The sequence below is a fragment of the Argiope bruennichi genome, chromosome 5 (genome assembly GCF_947563725.1).
Source record: "Argiope bruennichi chromosome 5, qqArgBrue1.1, whole genome shotgun sequence".
NCBI classification, from domain to species: Eukaryota; Metazoa; Arthropoda; class Arachnida; order Araneae; family Araneidae; genus Argiope; species Argiope bruennichi.
The window spans coordinates 18,589,802-18,614,615 of NC_079155.1; the positions used below are offsets into that span (position 1 = coordinate 18,589,802).

Consider the following 24,814-nt stretch of genomic DNA (forward strand, 5'->3'; position numbering starts at 1 on the left):
AAACAGCAGTGTAGCTTAGTTTTTAATTAATTTATTTATTTAAATAAATATTTTAAAAAATAACTAAATGTAAAGTTTAAAATAATTATTAGGCCTAGAAATAGGCCTCAGAATGGCATATTCATATTATTAGGATTCATTATTTGAGAGGATGATTCATTATTTGTGATTGACTCGTATGTTTTCTTCTTCATAATATCCATATAGATAAACATAAGCAACTTATTAAATTTCTAATCCATTTCTAACTATATATCAAATATGCATTAAATATATTTTTTAATTTCATTTAGGCTTGTTCATTTTGATCTTAAAGGTGCACCACCAATAGTCGGTTATTATGAACAGGTATGACTAATTTTTTTTCTCTAGATATTTTAAAATATACTGTTTTTATATAAATTTTATTAATATCATTATAAAATATTTTTAATTGGCAATATTTGTGCTCTCCTTTTTCTTTAACTTTCTTAGCTAGTTTTTTATTTTTATTTTTTTTAATATTTAAATAATTTTATGCAATTTTTTTTTCAACTCAATCAGTTATTTTTTGATAATAGTTTGGTTTCTTTTTTAAATTGATGTTGTACTCATAATTTTAAGTTGGTAATTGGTTTTGCACTAAGTAAAATTATTTGGAAGAGCATATCTGATTTGAAATGAGAAATAATTGTATTTATTAATTTAACCATTCTGGAATTGTATTAGGAATTGAAATTAAATTAAATTAAATCATTACAAATACTCTTAAAAGCTTAAAAATTATATAGAGGATTTTTATTTTTTACGTGTTCCAAGAAATAATCAATCATAGAATTTCTCAATTTTCAAAAGAAATCTTTGATAATTAAGTTTCAAATTTCTCTTATATGTTTTTAATTGTTTACTCAATTTAAACAGATAATTGTAGTTGTTTATTTAATTCTTTTTTTTTATTTCAATGTATGAATCATATTGTTTTTTTTGTTTTGTTTTTCAATTAATAGAAACTGGATTTTTCAATTGTCAGACTTATTTCTGTTTAATTATACTTATTTTTGATTCCTCCTCCCTCATACATGATGATATTGTATTTTTATGATAGGTATTTCCATTGTTAAAAAAATTGGGTGCCACTGGTATATTAATGGAATATGAAGATATGTTTCCATATCAAGGTGATCTTCAAATTGTGTGCCAACCAGATGTCTATAGGTGGATATTAATTCTTAAAATATTAAAACTTCATATGTATTAAAAATAATTTTAATATAATAATAATTTTCTTTAATAGTAACATAATTTGCTTTTATTCTTTCACTTTTTAAAACTGTTTTAGAGACCTGTCTTGATTAAGAAATGAGCTACTTTGAGAATATATTGATTTGATTAATTAGACACAAAAAACATTCTGTTCAATTTTTCTCAGAAATTTTAAGGGGCACACAGTTATTGTTTTTTTTATGCATATTTATACTATAAACGCATATTTTTTTCTTGCTCTCTCTCTTCTGGTGTCATGGTAATTCCTAAAATTTGTCAGAAATATTAAATTGTTGAGGAAATGAAATCAAAATTATTTAAAATTTTAGATACTCCTTCAATTTAAATATTATATTGCATATGTGCTTTAAATATGTAAAATTTAAAAACATGGCATATTTTTTAAAGCATTCATTGAACAGTGCCCATGATATCTAAAAGAAATAAAATATATAAAAAAGGCAGATTTTTTTTTCTTTATTACATTATAAATTATTACCAACCTAATCACTTCAAAACTTGTTGTCTTATTCAATAACAATTGAAAAATACCTTAAAACTTTGTAAATCAGCTAGTTAACAATCAGTTGATTTGCTGAAATTTCATTTGTCTCAGTGTACATAATAAAATTAAAGTATATGCTTAATGTTATTATTCTTTTCATATTCTTAATCAAGATTTTGAAAATGAAACAAAATGAAAAAGCTATCCTATAAACCTTGGTGACACATTACTTATGAATATTATAGTGGCGATATCATGCTAAAAGCTTAGCTCATAAATAATATTTTAAAACTTTGAAATGATTTTTTTTCAAACAAAAGTATTGAAAGAAGACTTAGAATAAATGAAAAAAAATATATGTATGTAGCATTCATTTTGCTATTAGTTTATACCTTATCAGCACAAGATATGGTAAATATCTTCAAAATGTTATTTGATATTCTGAAAGCTCTATAATATATTCTAAAGTGTCTTGTGTTATAAAAGTTTGAAATTAATATAGAAAAGAAATTATGCTCAAAAAATTTAAGTCTGGTAAAATCACTCATTTCAAAGATATCAGCAAAATTGTAAATGTAAACACACAGTAGAGAAACAAGTAATATCTTTGTATTTGATAAATTAAATATATTAAATGCCTATTGTTGTTTAAGTGATGAGCTGGTTTTCATATTCACAAACTTGCTATATTGAAAAAAAAATGACTCTGCAGATTAATATATTTGACATAAAATATTATAAATTAGGATTATTTTGTAAAAATAAATGCAAAATAAGCATATAATATATACATAATAAATGCAAAATAATATACATAATAAATACAAAATAAGCATATATATAATATACATATGGATATATTGGTGAAAGGAAGAAAATATAATAGGCTTGAATTTTATTAAATTTGAATTTAGTCGGATTTTTCCATAATTTGATTAGAATTTTTAAAAACTAAATACATCCTCTGATAATAATTCCCTTCAATGAATACTTATTAATGTAACATTTCCTAATATTTAATTAATTCTTTGACAAGCTCAAAATCTCTCATAAAACATGTTTATTGATATTTAAAATAATTAATGGAACATGTAAATTCAGTTTTCTGACAGTATATTATTGATAATCTTTATAGCATGGAAGAAATACAGAAAATTCAAAGTTTAGCTGCTGAAAATGGATTGGATGTCATCCCATTAGTTCAATCTTTTGGACATTTGGAGGTAAAATTTCCATTAACTTAATTTGCAAATCATAAGAGATTGCCTAAATTTTTGCAATTAAATAAAACTTATCTAAGCATGCAGTGACCAAAAAATTAAAAAAAAAAAAATGTATGCTATATTGAAGTAGAATAATTATGTGGTTTATCTAAAAAAAATCTATGAATGTTAATTTTATAACATTTTCTGACTTTTATATAATAAATTTCTGTTAATTTGAAAGTAAATTTAAATTTATTTAGTTTTCAAAAAATAGTTAAGTTCATTGAAAATATCATTTTAGTTTCAAAATTTCTTATTTTTAAGGCATAATAACAAAATTCTTTAGAACTTTTGTGATATATCTCCATATCCCCATTAGGAAACCTTACTAAACTGCTGCAAAATCTGTAAATGCATATAGTGTTATGTGTCCTTTTCATAAATTTTTCCCCCCTCTTAATATATTTTTAAATGCTTGTACAAAATATTAAAAAATAAGAAAAACTATTAAATATGATTGCAAGGAAGCTAAATACACTATGAGAGTGTTACTAATTTTTGTTCATTAATATTTTTATACACACTTTTATAGTCTTTCTCGATATATTTATCTTCATGAAATAAAAATGCTTATGTTTTATTATATATTGTGTCAAATGAATTTAGTTTTCCTCTTTTTCAGATATTCTTGAAATTTTTTATTTTAAATAGAAGCTGTCACTTTTAAATATAATGAAATTATACTGTTTCAAGTATAAAAATTGTATATGCTTATATTTTTTTTTATTAGTTTCTTCTAAAACATGATAAATATTATGAGATTCGGGAAGCAGAGCGTTACCCAAATGCTTTGTGTCCTTCTCATCATAGTAAGTTTATTTTCCTTTTTTTAAAAATATGAATCTATATAGTCTTGTACATTAAAATTGCTAAGAGATCTTATTAAAAATAGTTAACTTATTACTATTAAATATTATATAGTTCTTCTTAAATATGAAATCAGTATTTTGTCATTTTTGGTATAAAGTTTATATTGTTCCAGTTTCAATGGCCAAAATAAAATTGAAAATTTTTAATTTTGATTCACCATTGATTTCTCTCCTTTGTTAATCAATTTAAAATATTTTATTCAGTCATTATTTTTTTAGTTTTATATATAAAATAATTTTTAGATTTTTGACAACTTATTTAATATTAAAATTTCAACTTAAAAATTGCTGAATATTAGGTTAGGATGCATTTAAACTCTAATTACTAATTCATTAAAAATTTTACAAAATTGAATATTTATCCAAATAAAAAATAAGTTTTATTAGATTATGCTAAGTTTTGATTAAAGTGTATGGCAAAGATATAACCCTATTTTCTCCAAAAATAAAGAAGTAGTAATTCTCAAATTTACACAAAGCTGAAATGATTTTCCCCTCTAAGTTTAATTATTTTCTAATTTAAAGTATGATACAAACTCAAAATTCAGAAAAATTATAAGCTTTTGTAAAAAGAAAATTTTTATACTCTTTTTTTCAAAAAATGAAACATGTATAAGGAGTATATGTTTAAATCACTCACTAGAAGTTTTTAATCTTTCCAGATAATTATATTTGGAAGTTGATAATTGATTAGATTGTAATGATGTCAATGTGATCAGACATAGCAAAAATCTGAAAATGAGATGATTTTATGAAGATGTCTCAAAAATTTTCTTCTCAAGATCCATCTGAAAAATAAAAAATAATTGTAAGCTCGTCAGGAGATCTTGACTCGTTTGAAAAGAGTTCTAAATTTTGGATTTAATTGTATGGATATTGTAATGATGAATGTACTATACTTAAAAAGTAAAATCAATTATTAATTTATTATAAAGAGATTCTTTTGGCGAAGAAAAATCATTCAGTTATCAAATAAATTAGTTAGACTTTAGTAAGTTATAGAAATAATTCCATTTTATGCAGTACTTTTGTTTTAATTATACTGTTTTCATAATTTCACTTTCTCCTTCAAACAACTGTTCTGATAGTTACTTTCTCTAATTAATTAAACTTCATATGTATTTATGTATGAAGCTATGTGAATACGATATATATATATGCCAGTTCCACCTACTATGTAAAGTTAGAGTATTCCTGTTCTTTATTTAAGATTATAAAAAAAAAATCCCATTAACAAAAAAGAAGGATGTTGGAAAGTTGAGAAAATAAAGTGAAAAGTCTATTTTTCTTATTAAATATGCCCTATTTGTTGTGAAAATTCATTCATTTATTTTAGTTTCCTTAATTCCAGTAGAAAAATCAATAAGAAACCTTAAAAATTCATAACAAATTTTATTTATAATCATAAAAAGAAAGCATGAATCTAATTTGAATGTTTTTTATTTCTGTATTTATTAGGTATGATTTAAATTTTAAATTGTTTCCTTTCATGCTAGAAAGTGAAGGAATTATACTGGATATTGTGACTCAAATACTTGATTGTCATAAAAATTCCAAGTACATCCATATTGGTGGTGATGAGGTAATGTACACATTTAGGTAAAGTGTTTATTTATATTTTCTTTTTTTTTTAAATATAACACGTAGAGACTTGTAGTTTCAGCATCAGCTCTCTATTAACTTTGATTGAAGTCTGTTTCAAGTAATGTAATTTTCTCTTTGTAATTTTATGTTCGTTTGTCAATGAGATTTAGTCAGTATGTTTTGTGTGTTCTGTAATATGAGTGTTTGTACTAATACTGGAAATAGGGAATATTTATTTTACACTGTCATGAAAAATTGATGTTATAAGATACTGACTGTATTGAATTTACTTATTTATTACTTATTATTACTGATTGTAAAAAGTTTTTAAAAAATAAAATTTTTATATAACCCCTGTTATGGCGGTAGGCCTAATTCTGGCGGTATGCCAGCAAGTACTAAATTCGTCGATAGTAAACAATTTGAGATTAATGGACTTAATCTATATTAATTATAAAAATAAATTTATTACTATTAACACTCATAATAAACGATCAACAATTACAAGCAAAGTAAAAGTACGTCTACTCTGTATGAGTAGGACTGGTTAAGTGAAGTATTTTCTAGCAAGATATAGGGGGCGACACATACATTGAAACAGGAAGTGGCAGGTGGTACGAACATCCCGGCACCCCTTGAAATTCAAATTTCAACAGGTAAATGAATACAAATTTGAGAACATAAATACAATAATACATGTTAAATCAAATGAAATATAAGCAAAAAAATTAACAAGTGAATGCAAATACACTAATATATATGTAATAGAAGAATGATAATTAATAATTAGCACATTTTTTATATAGTAGGTAAAATACTAACATTTCAGATATTTCTTTTAATTATTTTTTATCAGGAAGTTTAATATTCACAAATCTAATTTTATTATCTTTAACAGGAAAAACGTCTGTAATTCTACCTGTGGTCCATTTGGTACCTGGAAGAGATTCATTTTTAACTAAAACAAGAGTTCCTATTTCCACATTATTTTTGTTAAATTTCCATTTGCTCCTTTCTTGTAAATTATTTAGGTAATCTCTCTTCCAAATCTGTTCAGATAATTGAGTGACTCTTTGCCATTTTGATAGTGTATTCTCCTTAAAATCAATAAATTGAGGTTCTACTGTAGCGGTAACCGGTCTGTCAATTAGAAAGAGTCTCAAAATTGTCAAATTCAGAAGAAAGTCGGGTTGTTGTTGTTTCTTATGACACTTGCCATGGACAAGCCCGCTGTTACGATTTTAAGCCGGTGGGGTAGCGTCTCTTGTTTTTATAGTAGCGCCATCTAGAGCCAAGAGAACGACTTAGCTACACACACGTCACAACTCTTTTTACGGGGCGGACTTCATTCACTCATCCGCAGATCGTAATTTAGACCTGAATCAAAGAACGATCACCTCTGCTCCAGTACCCCCAGTGGTATTACTCTCGACATGGAGGACTTTGTGACCACGACGGATTTATATGCGTGTCAGCCACCAAGCACGCGGGGAATCTTCAGTCGAGAGTCGCCGCAAGAAAATCTATTTCACTTCGTGCTCTCTATTTCACTTCGCATTGAAATAGAGAGCGTGAATTTAACACAGCTTCTATTTCAGCAAGTAAGGTGATGAATTCTTCAAGGTTTTTGGTGCGTGACTTAAGACGCATTGCCAAATTTACTTTAAATTAAAGTATTAAAACATTACTAATTAATGAAAGACTGCCAGCCATGTAGGATAATAATAATAAATTTTAATTACGAATCAAATAAACAAATATAGATCATGGTACATTGGACGTATATCCATCGACCAGCGCGAGCCAGAAGTTTGGAGCACGCCGGCGAAGCCAGGAAGTGAGTCACTGGTTTCCGTTGGGGAAATTAGGAGTTCTAGGAGGAATGAAATGCCAATCAATATGTTTATCAAAATAATTATTTAATGCTTCATCAGGAGATTTAACCAACTCACATAACTTTTTAAACTCTATATTTGCACCTACAAATGTTTTACCGTTATCCGAGAAGATTTCAGAACTCTTACCCCTTCTCCCAAAGAACCTTTTTAAGCAGGCAATGAATGCTTGGGAAGTAAGAGCCGATACAAATTCCAAATGGATTGCTTTCATAACCATGCATACAAATATGCAGACATAAATTTTATTCAGTACTCCTTTACGTTGGTTTTTGTATTTTACCAAGAATGAACCACAGAAATCTATTCCACAGTTGTTAAAAGGAAAAGTGGGAGCTACCCTTTCTTTGGGTAAATTACCCATTAATTGATTTGACATCACAGGTTTATTTTAAAACAAATTATACAATTGTGAACAATTTGGTGTGTTAGATTTCTACCATTAAGTGGCAAATATTTATGACGAACATGGCATAGCAAATTGTTAGAACCAACATGAAAGTATTTATTATGATAATATCTTATAATCATTAAAGTTATAGCATTCTTACTTGGTAACACTATTGGACATTTTTCATTGAAAGACAAAGACGAGTTTCGTAATCTACCTCCACGAATAATATTATTTTCATCAATAAAACAATTTAAAGAAGCAAGTTTGCTATTACAAGGTACAGGTTACCTTTAATTAAATTTTTAGATTCACTAGGAAATTCTATTTTTTGAACAGTATTTAATAACCATATTTCTGCTCCAGTAAGTTCTTTGTGAGTTAAAGACCCAGTGATGCGTATGTCACTTGTTGACTTGGCATTTTTGATGAATCTTAGAATATAACTAAGAATACGAATTAATTTGCAAAAGTTATTAGTTACAGAAATAAATAAATCTTATGAAATAAATCAATTTCAGCTGAGAGCAGAAGAGTTTTAGTTACAGAAGTTTTAAATTCCTTCTTAATGTCATCAGTACAGTTAAGAGAATGTTCAGCATGTACAAGCTCTGAATGATCGGGGCCCTTCCACCACAGTTCACTCTTGACCAAGTCTGGGGCATTCAAACCTCTGGAAAGGAGGTCAGCTAGATTATTTTCAGACGATATATGTTGCTACAATAAGTTTTTAGTTCATTCTTGTGTTTTTGCCACTCTATTAGCGACAAATGTCTTGAGAAGATGAAGAGAACTTAACTTATCCAACTTAAGGCAATTGTAGAATCAGAAAACTAAGTTATTGCGTGAAGATAAGTCTTAAGTGCAGCCACAACCTTGTTTACCAGCTTGGACAGCAGGAGGCAGGCCGAAAGCTCCAACCAGGGAATGGATAGTCTTGAGCGGTGCTACCCTTGATTTACTACAAAGAAGGTGACAGTTTTTGTTACCTTTCTTGGCTTGAACAGTAACATATACATCAGCTGGAAATTCCTTTTCCGAGGCATCGGCGAATCCAAGAAGTGCAATACTTTCAGGATGGTCTAATAGGACAAATTTTGGGATTCTGAGTTTTTCTAAATCCAGCTAGGATTGGACAAATGAAGTCCATTCGTTGGAAACTCCTATAGGTGGTTTCTCATGCCATTCTAATTTAAGTAGCCACAATTTTTGCATTAAGAATTTGGTTTTACTTATTACAGGTTCTAAAAGACCAAGAGGGTCAAATAGAAGTGCGATCTGAGAAAGGATCGTGAAGATCGAATTGGTAGGAGGAAGAGAAACTGAAACAAAAGGTGTCTGAAGAACTATTCCATAAAACACCCAAAGTTTTTACAGTTTCATCATATAACTGATCGAAATTTAATTCAGGAGATTCACTGTTTGCATGTGAGAAACACTATTTGTGCAAGCTCATTCCTGTACTTTTAAAAAGTAGAATAAGTTCAGTTTATAAAATTTCAAGTTCATGGGGACTGGTACATCTAGTTAAGATATCATCCAAGTAAACATCTTGCAGAACAACATTAGCTGCAATGGGAAAGTTGTCTTTCTCATCCATTGAAAGTTACTTTAAAACTCGCGTAGACAGGTAACATGCGGGTGTTGTTCCATAAGTGACCGTTTTCAATTTATAAATTTGAACTGGTTCATTTGGACCCTTTTTTCCAAAGGATTTTTTGAAAATGTCTCTGTTCAGGATTTATTTCAATTTGTCTAAACATTTGGCATATGTCACAGCTAAAGAAATGACGATGTTTACGCGCACGAAACATTATAGAAAATATGTCTTCTTGAATTGTACCTCCTTTACATAGAACATCATTAAGGGAAATATTTAGATTAGTTTTTGTGAGCCATTGAAAACTACTCTTAAGGGACGAGCGCGATTTCCAGATCTAAGTACACGGTGTGGAAGAAAGAATCCAACGTCAGATTTTATTTCATCAAATTCCAAAACTTCTTCCATATGATTTAAAGAAAGATATTCTTCAATAAATTCTGTGTAAAGAACTTTTAATTTGTTATCACGGTCTAGACGTCTCCAGAGTTGATCAAGGCGTTTAGACGCAATGGTTCTAGAATCCCCTAAATTTACATTTTCTTCAATATTTTGTTTGAATGGTAGCGAAACAGAATATCTACCACAAGGTTTCCTAATGTGCTTTCTTTAAAAATGATCTTAACAGTATGAAAGTTCATCGTTAAATTTAGTTTGCACTTCGGAAATATTTTCTGTTTTCCCAAAAAGAGCGTAGGGTATCATCTAAGTTACTTAAACCCTTCGTAAGAAAACAAAGATTTAGATAGCAAGATTCATCATTATACGATCCTGCGACAAAATTTATTAGAGTCCACTAATTTGAAGTTACAATTAGGCAATTTTATTTGGTTTGCACCAAAAATATAAAAAAATAGTTCACTTCCTAACAAGCAAGAAATCTCTGAAGGTTGATTAAAATCTTTATGCGCAAGAATGCAACCTGGAGGAATTGTAAGTTCGAAATATTTATATTTTTGAAGGATGCATTTTTGTTATCACTGGAGTGAGGAAAAAGTCAACACCAATCAAGTGAAATGTGTCATCAAAGTTCGAAACAGCTGCCTTTGCAAATTGATTAATTCTTGAAAGAGAATTATTTAGACCTTGTATGGTGGAGTTGGTTTTTATTTTATTTAAACCTAACTTATCTGCTGCCTTCAAATTTTAATAATTATTTTCTGAAGCCGAATCAAAAACGCAACGAAGGTTTATTTTGCCCTTTGGACCATGAATAAAAATCATAGCAGTGTTAAGCAATCCTTTGCTAATAGAATTGCATTTGCAAGCCAAGGTCATTGATGACTCAGATGCTTCGCTCCTGCAGGAGAATTTATTTTTTGATTAATAATACATTTGTCTTCACATAGTAAGATATCATTATATTGCGTTAATATTTTTGTTTTTGCAGTTTAAACAGAAAAAAGAACTGGGACAATTATTAGAATGATTTGTTGACAGACAGCGGTCACATACATGGTTTAATTTAACTATTTCCTTCCTTTCAGGTATTGAAAGATTTTTAAATTTATCACATTGATATAAGGAAAGATAAAAAATTACATTCATTCGTGATGCATTTTTTATTTTGCTTGTTTTAGAATAAAAAATATTTAAGCTTAGACGAATTATTATTTCCACTGACAAAGGAAGTTATTTTACCTTTTGCTGGGTTATTTCTTGTTGGGAAATCCGGTTTAATAACAGATTCTAGCTGTATGCATCTTAATTCCAAAAATGAAAGGAGTTTTTCTTAACTGGGAACTTCAGTCGTTGTCAGACTTAATTGGAATAATCTTTGAGATTCCTTATCAATTTTATTATTTAACACATGCAATATTATAGTATCAGATAAAGGATTAGATTCAAATTTTAATTTTTTAAAGATCGCATATGATTTCTAACAGCATCGATTAATGACCAAATTTGAGTAGGATTTTCATTATGAAATTTATAAATCGAAAGTATTTCGGATATGTGTATATCAACTAACGTTCGTTTATTTTGATATCTATTTTCTAAGGCATTCAACATAGAATCAAAAGTATCTTGATCACTTTGCATTAACGCTGCTTCGTTTTTTAAAGAACTTTTCAGATATATGAGTTTTTGAATCTTATCCAATGATGGGTTGTTTCCAATAACATTCATAAACTGAGATTTGAAGAGCTCAAATTCTTGAAATTTTCCACTAAATGTAGGCAAAGGTAAGTCAGGTATTTTAATATTTGCTTTTGGAATAGTGCAAACAGTTTCACTTTCGTTTTCATATTTAGAAAGAATTAGAAACCTTCATTTCTTGAGCATCTTCTTCCAATTCAATAGTAAGCTCTAAAGCATCTTTTAAATCCACATCATCAGGCAGAGCACATAATTCACACCTTATTTGATCGAGTCCTCGCAGAATATTGTTAACTGATGTTAGCTCAGTGTTAAGTTGTATAGTATCCTTTTTGGAGTCATCGGAAGGCTGGAATTCCTTGATGAAGGTTTCTATCTTATTGATTTTAGTTTTAAATGCACCTCTTTGGCGATTTAAAGCCGTGAGCGACATTTATAAAGCCATCTCTCCGGCACGACGGACCAATTTTATGTTATGGTGGTATGCCAGCAAGTAATAAATTCGTCGATAGTGAGCAATTTGAGATTAATGGACTTAATCCATATTAATTATAAAAATAAATTTATTACTGTGAACACTCATAATAAACGATCAACAACTACAAGCAAAGTAAAAGTACGTCTACTCTGTATGAGTAGGACTGGTAAAGTGAAGTATTTTCTAACAGGATATGGGGGCGACACCATACATTGAAACAGGAAGTGGCTGGTGGTACGAAACCCCCCCCCCCCATAATGTAAAAGTGTCGATCAGTAAAAAAGTTTCTTTTATATTTATGTTTGTACATTCAAAATTTCATGTTACAATCAATAAAATTTGCAGAGATATTAAAAGGCAAAATTTCAATTTAGATATTTTTTTCCTATATAATACTAGTGTTCCAACAGGTCTTTTGTTGTACATTTCTGAGACAATATGCATATCGCAATAATGTCTTAAAAAGGCAAACTCAGTAAATAATAATGTATTAATTAACTCTCTAAATTTTAAAAATTTTCAAATTCATTAATCAATACATTTACAAAATTTTTCAAAATTAACATGTTCGGCACATATATAAAGTTGTATTTCTACAATGCTAGCTTGCATATCCATTATGATTACATACAGCATTTCAAAATATTCCTCATTAATGAAACATGTCATTTTTTTTTATCTAAGTTTAATATTGTGTGCACAATTGCAGGGGAGGAATTATTTTTTCTTTAAAATTGCACATCTTTTCCAAGTTACCTTAAACTTTCAATTTCTCAAGTTTCTTTACAATTCTTTATTAAGTCAAAGTTATAAAAATCTATCAATCAAAGTAAAAACACTAAGCATGATTAGCAAATCTATTTTGAGTCATGATGATTGATACATTATTAGACAATTATTTACTTATGACAGTTTATTGTAGTTAAATAAATTTGCATTTCTAAATTAAATGTTTTCATTTCTGTTTCTAATTAATCTTTCTAAATTTATAAATAAAAATATATCTGCAAATACTATAGATAGAAGCTTGACACTCTGTTTATACATAGATGAATGACGAGAACATTTTATTAACTGGAACTACTACTACTATTACTCCATGCAGGTTGTATAAAAATCTAATCTTTTTTCAAACTTTTTATTATCAATCTCCACTGAAGTCAGTGGAGAACTATTATATATTCATACAATAGTTCTCCATATTTAGTGAAACTCTATAACTGAAAGTATATGTCTTAATATATATCAAGGAAATAATTTTATATCAAACACTATCAAGAAATGTTTAAATTTCTTCAATATATTTGTATATTTTGTATTTAGCAGTTTTAGTTTTGAAAGTGGAATTAAGTAAAGGTAAACCATCAAAAAATATTTTTATTAATCATCATTTCTTAATGAAGCATTTTTTTCAATGCATAAAATGTTTTTCCATTCTGTTTGATGACAGGTGTGGCACTTAGGGCAGTGCAATCGATGTAAAGAAAAAATGGAGGCTCAAAAATGGAAAAAAGAACATCTCTTTTTAGACCATGTAACTCGTATTGTAAGGAGAATTCGTGAGATTAATCAAGACATTGGGATTATCATTTGGGACGATATGATGAGAGACATTGATGTTAGTATTTTAAAAGGTAAATTTAAGAAATCATCACAAATTTTTCTTGTGCTTTTATACATAGTATCTTTCTTTTGAGAAAGCTGCATAACTGTAATTGAAAATTTGAATTGATACTTTTTTTTATTTATTAAACATGCATTTGATACACTATTAATATATTAATATTTTTCCAAAATTAATTAGTTCAATATTTTATACAAAATTAAGTTATAATTAGCTTGAATGCACAGAAAACTTGATTCAAGATTTTTGTCTTTTTTAAAGCCTCTGAAATCGGTAATTTGATCTTACCAATGGTGTGGCATTATCTACCAGCTGATGAGTTTAAACTGAAAAATTGTATGTATGATACATTTATTTACTTTATTCTTTTATACTAGATTTTTTAATTAACTTTTCTAATTATTAATTATATATAATTAAAAAAATCCCTGTCTGAAAACTTGAAAATTTTATACCTCATGAATAATTTTCAGAAATATACATATCATCATAATGGCACTTAAATGCATTTAGAATCAAAGAATAGAACACTTTATTTTATAGGATTATATTCATAAATAAAACAAATTATTGTGAAATGTAAATATGCTCTTTATTCCAGAAATAGTGGGTAATTATATACAATAGTAAACATTATTATTTACTGAAATTTAATGCAACAAATTGACCTTTTACTATTATTTATTTCACGAATAATAGAATTTTATTGCTTCACTCATCATAATTTATCTACAGCCAATGTAAATGCTTTCTTTCTCAGTGTCATTTTAAGGATACTAAATTATATATAATGTAATAATATCTCTTAATCTAAACTAAATCCTAATTAAGTTCCTAATTTTTATCTTAATTTAGTCCATAATAACTTCATTCTACAATGTTCCTGTTCCAATTCCACCTTTTTTTATTTTATTAATGCTACACACGCTCTGTAAAACTACTGAAATCAGCGGGTTCTCAAACTCGGAGTGAAGGGATAAAAATCCTTAATGTTTGCAACATTCTTTAAAAGATACTTAAATTTCCCTTTCCTAAGTCAAAAGGTGTCAAAGTAATTCCTATCAAAATTTCTTCATAAAATCACCGGGGGGGAGGGGGGGGTTCTCTTTTTCGCTCTTCTGCACCTGTTTCGCTTATGAACAGATGTCAGTTCCCTCCTTCCTCCGTCCTAAATTATGCCTCCTGTGATGGAAAAAAGCGAAGTCTTAAAATGTTCAAAAATGTCTTCTTCATTTTATATAAAATGTAAAAATATGTTTTACATTTTATATATTATATATAAATATACAGTTACAGAATTACTTCTTCCATCGCGGGGGGGGGGGTCTTTTCAGATTTGACGGTAGATGCTGAATCAACAGTCCTGTAGTGAAAAAAGACGTCGACTTTTATTAGACACGAAGACACTAACACAAGGACGACGAATACACATAGACGACAATGCAGACGAGTATATAAATATATACAGACGAGACGAAAACGGATAACACACTACAACAAACAGTAGCTTACAAGTCGTAAATGGTAGTAATAACAGCACACAAAGCGGCCAGACAGAATTCAGCAGGAGAGAGAATCTTCGTAGTTTCACTCCATGGTCTCTCCAAACGGTTGCAATTCTCCATTGCTGTATGCAGCTGCCTCGCTTAGCTGTAACCTCGCTTTAGCTGTATGCAGCTGCCGACACACTACTACATGACTGGCTACTCCTCACAGGACACGATGCTTCTTCCACAATAGACACCTGGACTCGGCAGACAACTCAGTTCAGCAATAGCTTGAGCTCCATAACGCGTCGGTTCTTCGTCGGACTATTCCTCCGTTGCTTCGTTTTCCTCTCGACGACTCGTTTCACCACTCCAACTCCGATTCATGTAGGCTTGAGATTGCCGGCCTTTTATAGTTCCCGGGAGGTGGGCCAAGAAGTTTCTGGACCAATCAGGAGTATCTCGATTTCTATTGGTTCAATTGCTATAATTCTCGAAGTTTCCAGTATATCTATTTCATTGCCAAATGGTCGCCAAACTCAGATCACTGACGCGGTACCCAACAGGCTCACCGTAAAACGGCCTTTCTTACGATGAAACTATTTGTGCTGGGAAGCAACATTACAGGTTTGTACCACTGCTCCCCTCTTCAAGGACGGACGTCCCTGCAATCCCACTTCAATCCAATAGCTGGTTTAGATTTCCGAGCGATGTGAACAATTTTTGATCCGGCGTTGGGCGACTTCGATGATGACATCATCCACCAATTTGGCGACAGCTAAAGATCGGTCCGAACCTTGTCATTGCTTTTGAGAGACCTCTTCGTCTTTTCGGATTGTACATCTAGATTTGATTTCGCTCCTTAAAATGCAAGGTGCCCCATGGAGCCAAGCATCGTATCGTAACAGAATTCTGCGGAACGAATTCTAGCCACGCTGGTAGTTCAGTCACTTTGAACTTCCTCGATCGAACCAAACAAATATCATGATGGCCAACAGTGCCTTCCGGAGTCCACCTGAAAACCAGTTATTCGCTTTCGTCGTCAAAGCTTCCACGAGAATAGCTCCGCCTATTCCCGGCTCATTCTCGACACTCGAGAACTGTCCGCTGTTCTCAATACAGGATCTTCTAAACAGTTAATGTGTCTTTGCTGGAAGAGTTCCTCTGCAACGACATAACTTATCCGGGTACACAGGAGATTCCTCGGTTCCTATTTGCATCACACTCCTATGCAAATCCACATCAAGACCGAATTCTTGAAGGAAATCGAGACCGAAACTACAAGGATCAGCGATTCCAGCCACGTAGTTTTCATTTGTAGCACTCTGCAAGGAGCTACTAAGAGGCTTACAAAGAGGTTTTCGCTTTAATCTCTGGGACGAATCCATTCCAAACAGGGACGCATTAACTCCTTCCTCCATAGGCATGGAGCACGGGTTGTCACTAACAGATCCTCCAAAGAGAGTTTATCTTCTCCAGACCCAAGCTTCAGAGGACTCATTCGTATAAGAATGTTTTAGCTCTGCAATTTTTTGACAATCACCCTGTTCATGCCTCTTGTTATTAAACTTCAGTTCATTCTCTGGTTTGCTAAGCTCCTTTTCGGTGATACAGGTCTCCATTCGATCTCCGGCCTTTTCTTCTCCCACTTGGCTCTCGCCGTTTCCTTCAATTTCTTCTGGGATATCTTGCACGTCTTCGGTTTTATTAATTTGATCTTCTAAAGTTTCTTTCATCAACGAAAGGTGTCGTTCCTACTAGGATTGAAAATAAATGTTGCCAGTTTTGTTAATTGATGACAACGCTGAAGGAAACATGAATAACATATATTTAAAACAAAACAGCAGTGCACAAACATTAAACGATTTTCTCTTTCGCCATATTTTCAAAATCTCTCTTACTTCTTTTGCCACTCCCGAACAGAAAAACTTACGTCTTACGAAGTTTGGTCGTGACGCAACATTCTCCCCACCTTGAGTTTGGGGATACAAAAACAGTAAACATAAAGATAATATATGCATTTAATTTGAAATAACAAAGAAGTACAAATAACAATACATATATTTCAAAATATTGGTAAGCAAATTTAAAACAATATTTTAGAGTTCAAATATAGAAAGTTCAAAAATTTGTTTAGAAGTTTATAAATCCAGTTTTAATTGGTTTTATTTCTTGTCCTCAGCAAGTGACGGGAACTGATTCATTATAGTCCGTATTTGGTGTCAATTTTAAAGGGTAAAGTCGTTGGATTAGTCTTAGTATGTTTCCCTTTTCAGTTCGCAGTCTTACAAGTCTGATGATTCCATCTTTTCCTGGAAAAAGTTTCAGTAATCCCCCTAGCAGCCAATGCAGCCTTTTTTTTATCATCAGTACCAATTAACACTATGTCACCTACATTTATTTTATCTTCTCTTTTGGTAATTGAAGAACGAAGGGAACCCAGATACTATTTTAAACCTTTGTTTCAGATTTTCATGAACCTTCTGAATATGTCTCCATCCCAAAACAATATTAGTCTTTTCAATTTGATCCAAATTGGGAACATCATTGAATATCCTGAAGAAACATTGAGGGAGTCAATGTTTTCAGCTCTTGTTCCTCGGATATGTAAGTTAATAGTCTGCTATTCATGACAGATTCGCACTCACAGGCAAGAGTCTGCAAATCTTTGGAAGGCAAACAGGAGCGCGGCGTCCTGCATTCATTTCTTCTTGTCTGGCATTCATTTTTTTGTATCGCATTTTTCATTTAGCTGCACTGGCTAGTTAAGCTTTCCAGAAGCTTCTTCATTTTTTCTTCCATGGCTCTGGTAATGACTATCCAATCAAACAATATTTCTGACACCAAATTGTTACAGAATTACAGCTTCCATCGCGGGGGATTCTTTTCAGATTTGATGTCGATGTTGAATCAACAGTCGTTTAGTGACAAAAGACGTTGACTTTTATTAGACACGAAAACTCTAACACAAGGACGACAAATATATACAGACGAGATGAAAACAGGCAACACATAGCAGCACACTAGAACAAACAATAGCTTACAAGTCGTAAACGGTAATAATAACAGCCACAGCACACAAAGCAGCCAGACAGAATTCAGCAGGAAAGGAAATCTTCATAACTTCACTCCACGGTCTCTCCAAACGGCTGCAATTCTCCACTGTCTCCTCGCTTTAGTTGTATGCAGCTGCCGACACATTACTACGCGACTGGCTACGCCTTACAGGACTCGATGCTGCTTCAACAATAGACACGTGGACTCGGCAGACAGCTCAGTTCAGCAATAGCTTGAGTTCCATAACGCGCTGGTTCTTCGTCGAACTATTCCGCCGTTGTTTCGTTTTCCTCTCGACGACTTATTTCACGACTTCAACACCGATTCATTTAGGCTTAAGATTGCCGGCACTTTATAGCACCCGGTAGGTGGGCCGAGAAGTTTCTGGACCAATCAGGAGTATCTCGTTTTGTATTGGTTCAGTTGTTACAAACCTGTAATGTTGCTTCCCAGCACAAATAGTTTCGTAGTAAGTTAAAACGGTCTTTCTTGCTATGCTGGGAAGCAACATTACAGATATGTAACAATATAAAGCAATTTGTCATCTGTATTGCCAAACTTTGATTTATTTCGCTATGGGAGATATTTTATGTACAAAAAGCGATGATAAAAACTGATATCTGTTTACATCGTAATACAAGTCCAAAGGAGAGAAATTTTTCCCTTCAGTGTTTTTACTGTAAGATTTTTACTGGGATTATTTTTTAACCAGATATCAATTTAAGCAAGGGAATATTAGGTATCTTTAAAAAGAATGTGGTAAACATTAGGGGTTTTTATCCCTTCTCTCTGAGTATGGGATTGGATTCACAATCCAATCCTGAGTATGGGAAAAACGTCATCAGTTTTTTAGAGAATGTATAGAATTAATTAAATTTAAATTGGGAATTGGATGAGGAAATAAGAGAACATTTTAGAATGAAGTTTATATGAACTAATTTCAAATAAAAATAAGAAAATTGATTAAAATTGAATTTCTATTAAAAATATTGCATACTTATTATATATATTTGGATATATACGTACATATGTACGTATGTATCCAAATAACGAATATTAAAGTGTTGCAAAGGGATATATTTTAATTCATTTCAATCATTTGTGAAAAATTTATACTAATAAAATTATTTTTAATCGACATAAATGTTTAATGTACTATAGAATGAGGAACCCTGCATTAGAATGTTAATCCATTTAAAATTTTAGATAATATATATTAAAGAACAGAAAAAAATTCAAATAACTTCAAAGAAGAATTTTTCCACAGGACTAAAGCATATAAAACGTTTGATTTATATTCTAGATTATGAAGTAGAGTGAACTTAAATTTTATTTATTAGCTGTCTGAAGTACAAAACAAAAAGGATTGAAATTATTTAATTCATGCTCTCTATTCATAAAAATGAATCAATTTTATAAAATAAATCAATACTATTATTACTGTAATCAATACTGTCATTAAAGACTATTAAATTTTTGTTTACATGTGTACACTCAGATTTTAAGTAATTATTTTTAATTTTATTAAAATTAAGAAATGTTTTTCACTTTAGCAATTCATTTGAGAGTTTTCAAATGAAACTTATTTAATTTTGTTAGCATGCTGTTTTGACAAGATCCTGTCAATAAATATTTTACAGCTCTATGGGAGAAATATGCAAGTGTGTTTCCTAGCATATGGATTGCCAGTGCTTTCAAAGGTGCTACCGAAATGACCCAGCTTATTACTCCGACCAGATATCATATATCCAATCATCAAGCATGGCTTAGAGCACTGAATACTTTTGGAAATAAGTTCAATAAAGTGCTAGGCATTGCTATTACTGGCTGGCAAAGGTAACTGAACTATATCTAATTTAGAACTAGTTTTTTTTTTACACTATCTTCAAATAATGTGTATACATCTAAAATATATTAAATATTTACATTAAATTAAATCATAAATTTTTCCTACGTCAAGTAAAAAGTTTACAGTGTTTGAAACTTATTAAATTATTTGTTATTAATCTATAATTCAGGAAAATAATTAATAAGGTTTAATTCAGGATAATAAATAATTCTACGATTTGAAATCATTTCAGTACTTGAATGAATTTCCTAAGTTTCTAGCTTATTTAATTGTTAAATTTCCAAACCAATTTGAGAGCCGCAGTGGCCTGGCTATAAGATCTCGGTTTCGGAACCAGGGGGTTTTCATGTTCGTCACCCTATTGCCCCAAAGACCCATCGTGTAAGCGAGTCTGGTGCGCGTTAAATCATTCGGGGCCTCCCGCTGGTGTGGTGTGGTGTGGAAATTTGGAGAGGGGATGCTGGCTCAGATGTCATCTGATCGTGGTTTGAAATTATGGGGTCCGTCCCTAGTGTTGCTGTAAAACGGGACGTTAATATAATTAAACTAAACTAATCCGAATCAATTTGTATAATTAAACTCGAATTTAGAAGTATTGTTTAATAATGCTGAAAGAAAAAAGTGTATAGCAGAAGGGAACAAAAACAACCTAAGTTCGAAAACAATTTTTAGGTAAGATATTTTTTATGCTTATAACAAGTAAGTGCAAAAGATGAGAGATAATGAATCCACCAATCAGTTGGTAATCTTTCCAGCATTAAAGTTTAAGAAATTTTAGAATAGAAATATGTCAACTAAGTGCTAAAAACAGAAACGTAAAATTTTAAAACTATTCTTAAAAAATATACTAGAAACATGTTTTTGTTAAGAAATCAGAATAAATAAAAAGAAATTAAATTTATTGAGCCTTTTAAGAACCTATTTATGAATACATACACACTTTTTACTTTCTAGTATACATAGTATGGAGAAAGTACAGTTATGTAAAAAAATTCGAACTCGAGATTTTGATGAATCTTTACATTTTAATCCTCCTTGAATTCGAAAAACACGTTTTTAAAAAATGTGCGTCTGTTTGTGACAAAGATTACTTAAAAACGCTTTGAGCTAGACGGATGAAATTTGGTATACTTTGGTTACGCAAAATTTGCAGATTTTCTATTTAGAGGGAGTCCGGCTGTTCAATATAAATTAATGAATAATTACAAAATGAAGAGAGCTAGATAAATAAAATTTGGTACATAGATTTAACATTCGTACTGTAGACTTCTGCCAAATCCAACCACAGTTTCACTGTCTGCCCGTCTGTACTTTTTGAAACATTTAAATGCAATATTTAATTATTGCATATTATTAAATGCAATAATATGCAATATTTGATATATTTAGCATTAAATGCTAAATATATCAAATTTGATACGGGATTTTGTGACTTCAAGTGCAATCTTGTATCAACCTTTTGTCTCAATTGTTTGAAAAAAAACTTGTCTAAAACACAAATTCCATTTTTGGATACTATTAACTACATGCCAAAGATTAATCATCAAATAAGTCCCCAAAGATGACATGATAGATTCATTAAAATTGTTAAAGTCACTCCAAAAGTTAATATTTTGTAACTGCTATATGTCAATGATATATATATAAGAAGACGACATCAAAAGATTGATACATACTGTTTGAGGAATCCTGGACAACTAGATTTTTAAGATGAGAAAAATCAGTTACGTTTAACTAATGAATTCCATTAAATCTTCAATATTAATTTCAACTTAATTTTATAAAACAATATCTTAACACTTGATATGGATGGAATCATTAATGATTGTGATGCTGTTGGATCACCATCTAACCCTAAGGCCTGATTAAACTATATAGAGAGCAATACAGGTGACTAGTTTAATGCAGCAATATCTGACCTACTAACAAAATATTTAATTATACACCCCCTTTCAACAAAACTGTTTTCTATATTTTGATTACAAAAAATAAATTAATTAAATAAAAAAAATTAAGATTTAAATTTAAAAGCAACTTTAAAGGATACAGTAAAAAAGAAGAATCAGACATTTATTCAATTATAAAATAACATATTTTCTTGGATGTTCTTAAGCAAAAATATAAAACATGTAAAAAATAAATCATTAAGAATATTATAATAATGTTTGAATTGAATTTGAATCAAGTGCGCAGCCCTGGTAAATCAAATGATATCATACTTCTTACATACTCAGAAAATATCGAAAAAAAATCAAAATTTTCAAACCTTTTAATATTGTGAGACCCTTGGGCAGTTGCCTAGTTTACCTCTTTGATAATCTGGCACTGTCTAACACAAATAAACATAAGTTTAATAATATATATGTATTTTTTTATTCCTGTATGTGAAAGAATCAGTAATGCATTATAATTTATGAAACAGTAGAAAATTTTCTAAATATGTGCATGTTATAAGTTAGTTGCCCATAAGATATTCAAAAATATATTTGAAAAAAAGCTTTTGCTACTAAATTGATTCAAAGCATATTACCATTGACATTTAACATAGTAATACTTACTATCGTAATGGGAATAATTTTTGGTTTAGCCTAATAACACTAAACATTATATTTATAGAACAATTATATTTCACTTTTTTGGCTAATCCAAACACATTTCTTTATTTTTTGCTTTGTTCAGCAAATTAACATTTATTCCGAAACTAAAGAATTTTGGATAGCATATACAAACCATCAGTTATATTTTGAAGCTTAAGTGTCATAGTTTGGATTTTCTTGTAATTTTTGAGATTATATAAAAAATTCAAAAATAAACCTTATTTATTTCAAATATTATTAAAAAATTTATAAGAAAAAAAGTCCTTGAAAATGATTTTTTTCTGATTTTTCCCAAAGAAGAGAGGGGGAATGTAATTTTACATCACAGTTATCATAATCTTGTTATTTTAAACATACTTTAAAAGAAATATGCATAAATTTTTATGTTATGTTGAGACATAACAGGCCAAGCAAAATAATAATAATTTAAGTCTAAGATTCCAGTGCATTAGTGAAACTTAATATAACAATACTAGTGGTGATCAAAATGTACCTATGCTAATAATATACTTTTAAATATAATATTATATTAACATTCATGTATTTTAAGAAGAAGCTTTTATATATTTAATGTTGAAAAATTATAAAATATATCATTTCTTTAATTTAGGTTTGATCATTATACAGTCCTTTGTGAATTATTTCCTGTTGCTTTGCCTACCTTGGCTGTCTGTTTGCTCACATTAATTGATGGTAAGTAGAAAGAAAAACATTCTACTCTATATTTAGTTTTTATTGCCTTTTAAAAGTAACTTAATAGATGGATCAATTTTATTTTAAGGTGATTTTACTGAAAATGCCCACAGAACAGCTTCGAATCTCTTAGGCTTTGAGAGATTAATAGAAATTGATACATTTCCAAGGTAGATCTTACTTCTACATCAATAGTTCACTTGTTAAACATGTCTGAGTTTTCAAATCAAAGTATATAAAATTACAGTTCTAAATAAGCATGCATCTCATGTTTATTGCAGTTTATTTGTGCAATAAATAAATTATTAAAAGGATGAACAAATTATAAAAGTAGATATTTGATAACTGAATGTATCTAATTTTAGATCAATACCATATTTTTCTAATTTTAATTTTTTTTTAAATTTATATTCTTATCCTTCAGACCACAACCTGTTGGTCCCCCACCTTTATTTCCAGGAGGTAATATACATAACAGCTGTCTACAGTTGGGAAACTGCATAACAGAATATCACATATTAATGCATCATCCAAGGTACTTATATGAATTAAATTTCTGTTGTTTTATTATTGATATGTTATTTTTACATGAAATGAAACCCATTACAGTGAAATAAGACTTTTTTTTTTTTTTTTGCCTTCTTTGTATAGAACAAGTAATAGTTTAAAATAAAATGACTTAATAATCTATTTTTAATCATAATATTACAGGTATTATCATAGTAGAAATTTCTTTGGCTATATTTATACTTAGTCACAAATATGGTAACAGCTTCAAAATCGTTATAAAAAAAGAGCTCTTAGTTTGAGCTTTTGCATTTAAAAAGAAGTGGCCAATTTAAGAATATTTCTTTTCACAGCATTTAAAAAGAAATGACCAATTTAAAAATATTTCTTTTCACAGTATTGAAGGAGCATTTAGCAGCTTCCAAATAATGCATAATCGAGTGAACACCTTACATATCGACCAATTCCTGCCAAGAGCTAGAATGTGAGTATTATTATTCATGATAATAATCTTTCTCCACAAATGTAATAAAATGTTTCTATTACCTATTCCTAGTTTCAATCTTCATGTTCATAATATTTTGAAATACTGTTTTAGTTTTCGTGACCATGTTCAACCCAAAATATTTAATTCGAGTGAATATTCTCTCATTAACATCCTATAGTTTTGTCATAACTAAAAACTTAACTCACTTCTTTAAATAATAATGAATAGAAATCGGCTATCTTTTTGCTTGTTAAAACTAGTATTGATAAATTTTCTTAGCTGATCAGCATTAGCAAGAGAAATAAATCCAGACTTGCAAAACAGAAAGCTTACAAAGTAACTTAGCAAAGTAGCAAAAAAGCTTACAATGTAGAGATGTAAACTTTAGATCATACATGGTTGAAATTTATTAAAACCATTTTTGGATAAACAAACATTTTTAATTTTCTAATATTCCAATAACCAGTTATAATGTAATAAAAACTCAGTTTTTTTTTTTTTTTATGTGTAAACCCATTAATGAAAAAAAAATTAATTCTCGTGTTGATTTGTATTCTCCCCCTGCCATTTTGAAACCTTGATTT

General features: G+C 29.8%; 1 protein-coding gene across 1 annotated transcript in view; it reads left to right on the forward strand.

The window, feature by feature from the left end:
* The window catches only part of LOC129969327 (hexosaminidase D-like), a 29,155-nt gene that overhangs the window by 2,122 nt on the left and 2,219 nt on the right, over positions 1 to 24,814 (forward strand). Inside the window, exons 3-14 of the mRNA XM_056083855.1 lie at positions 294 to 348; positions 1,085 to 1,194; positions 2,883 to 2,970; positions 3,743 to 3,821; positions 5,378 to 5,463; positions 13,380 to 13,563; positions 13,815 to 13,889; positions 19,738 to 19,933; positions 23,154 to 23,236; positions 23,325 to 23,406; positions 23,661 to 23,771; positions 24,141 to 24,227. Of these exons, the coding sequence (XP_055939830.1) occupies positions 294 to 348; positions 1,085 to 1,194; positions 2,883 to 2,970; positions 3,743 to 3,821; positions 5,378 to 5,463; positions 13,380 to 13,563; positions 13,815 to 13,889; positions 19,738 to 19,933; positions 23,154 to 23,236; positions 23,325 to 23,406; positions 23,661 to 23,771; positions 24,141 to 24,227 (1,236 nt within the window). The remainder of the gene's footprint in view (positions 1 to 293; positions 349 to 1,084; positions 1,195 to 2,882; positions 2,971 to 3,742; positions 3,822 to 5,377; positions 5,464 to 13,379; positions 13,564 to 13,814; positions 13,890 to 19,737; positions 19,934 to 23,153; positions 23,237 to 23,324; positions 23,407 to 23,660; positions 23,772 to 24,140; positions 24,228 to 24,814) is intronic.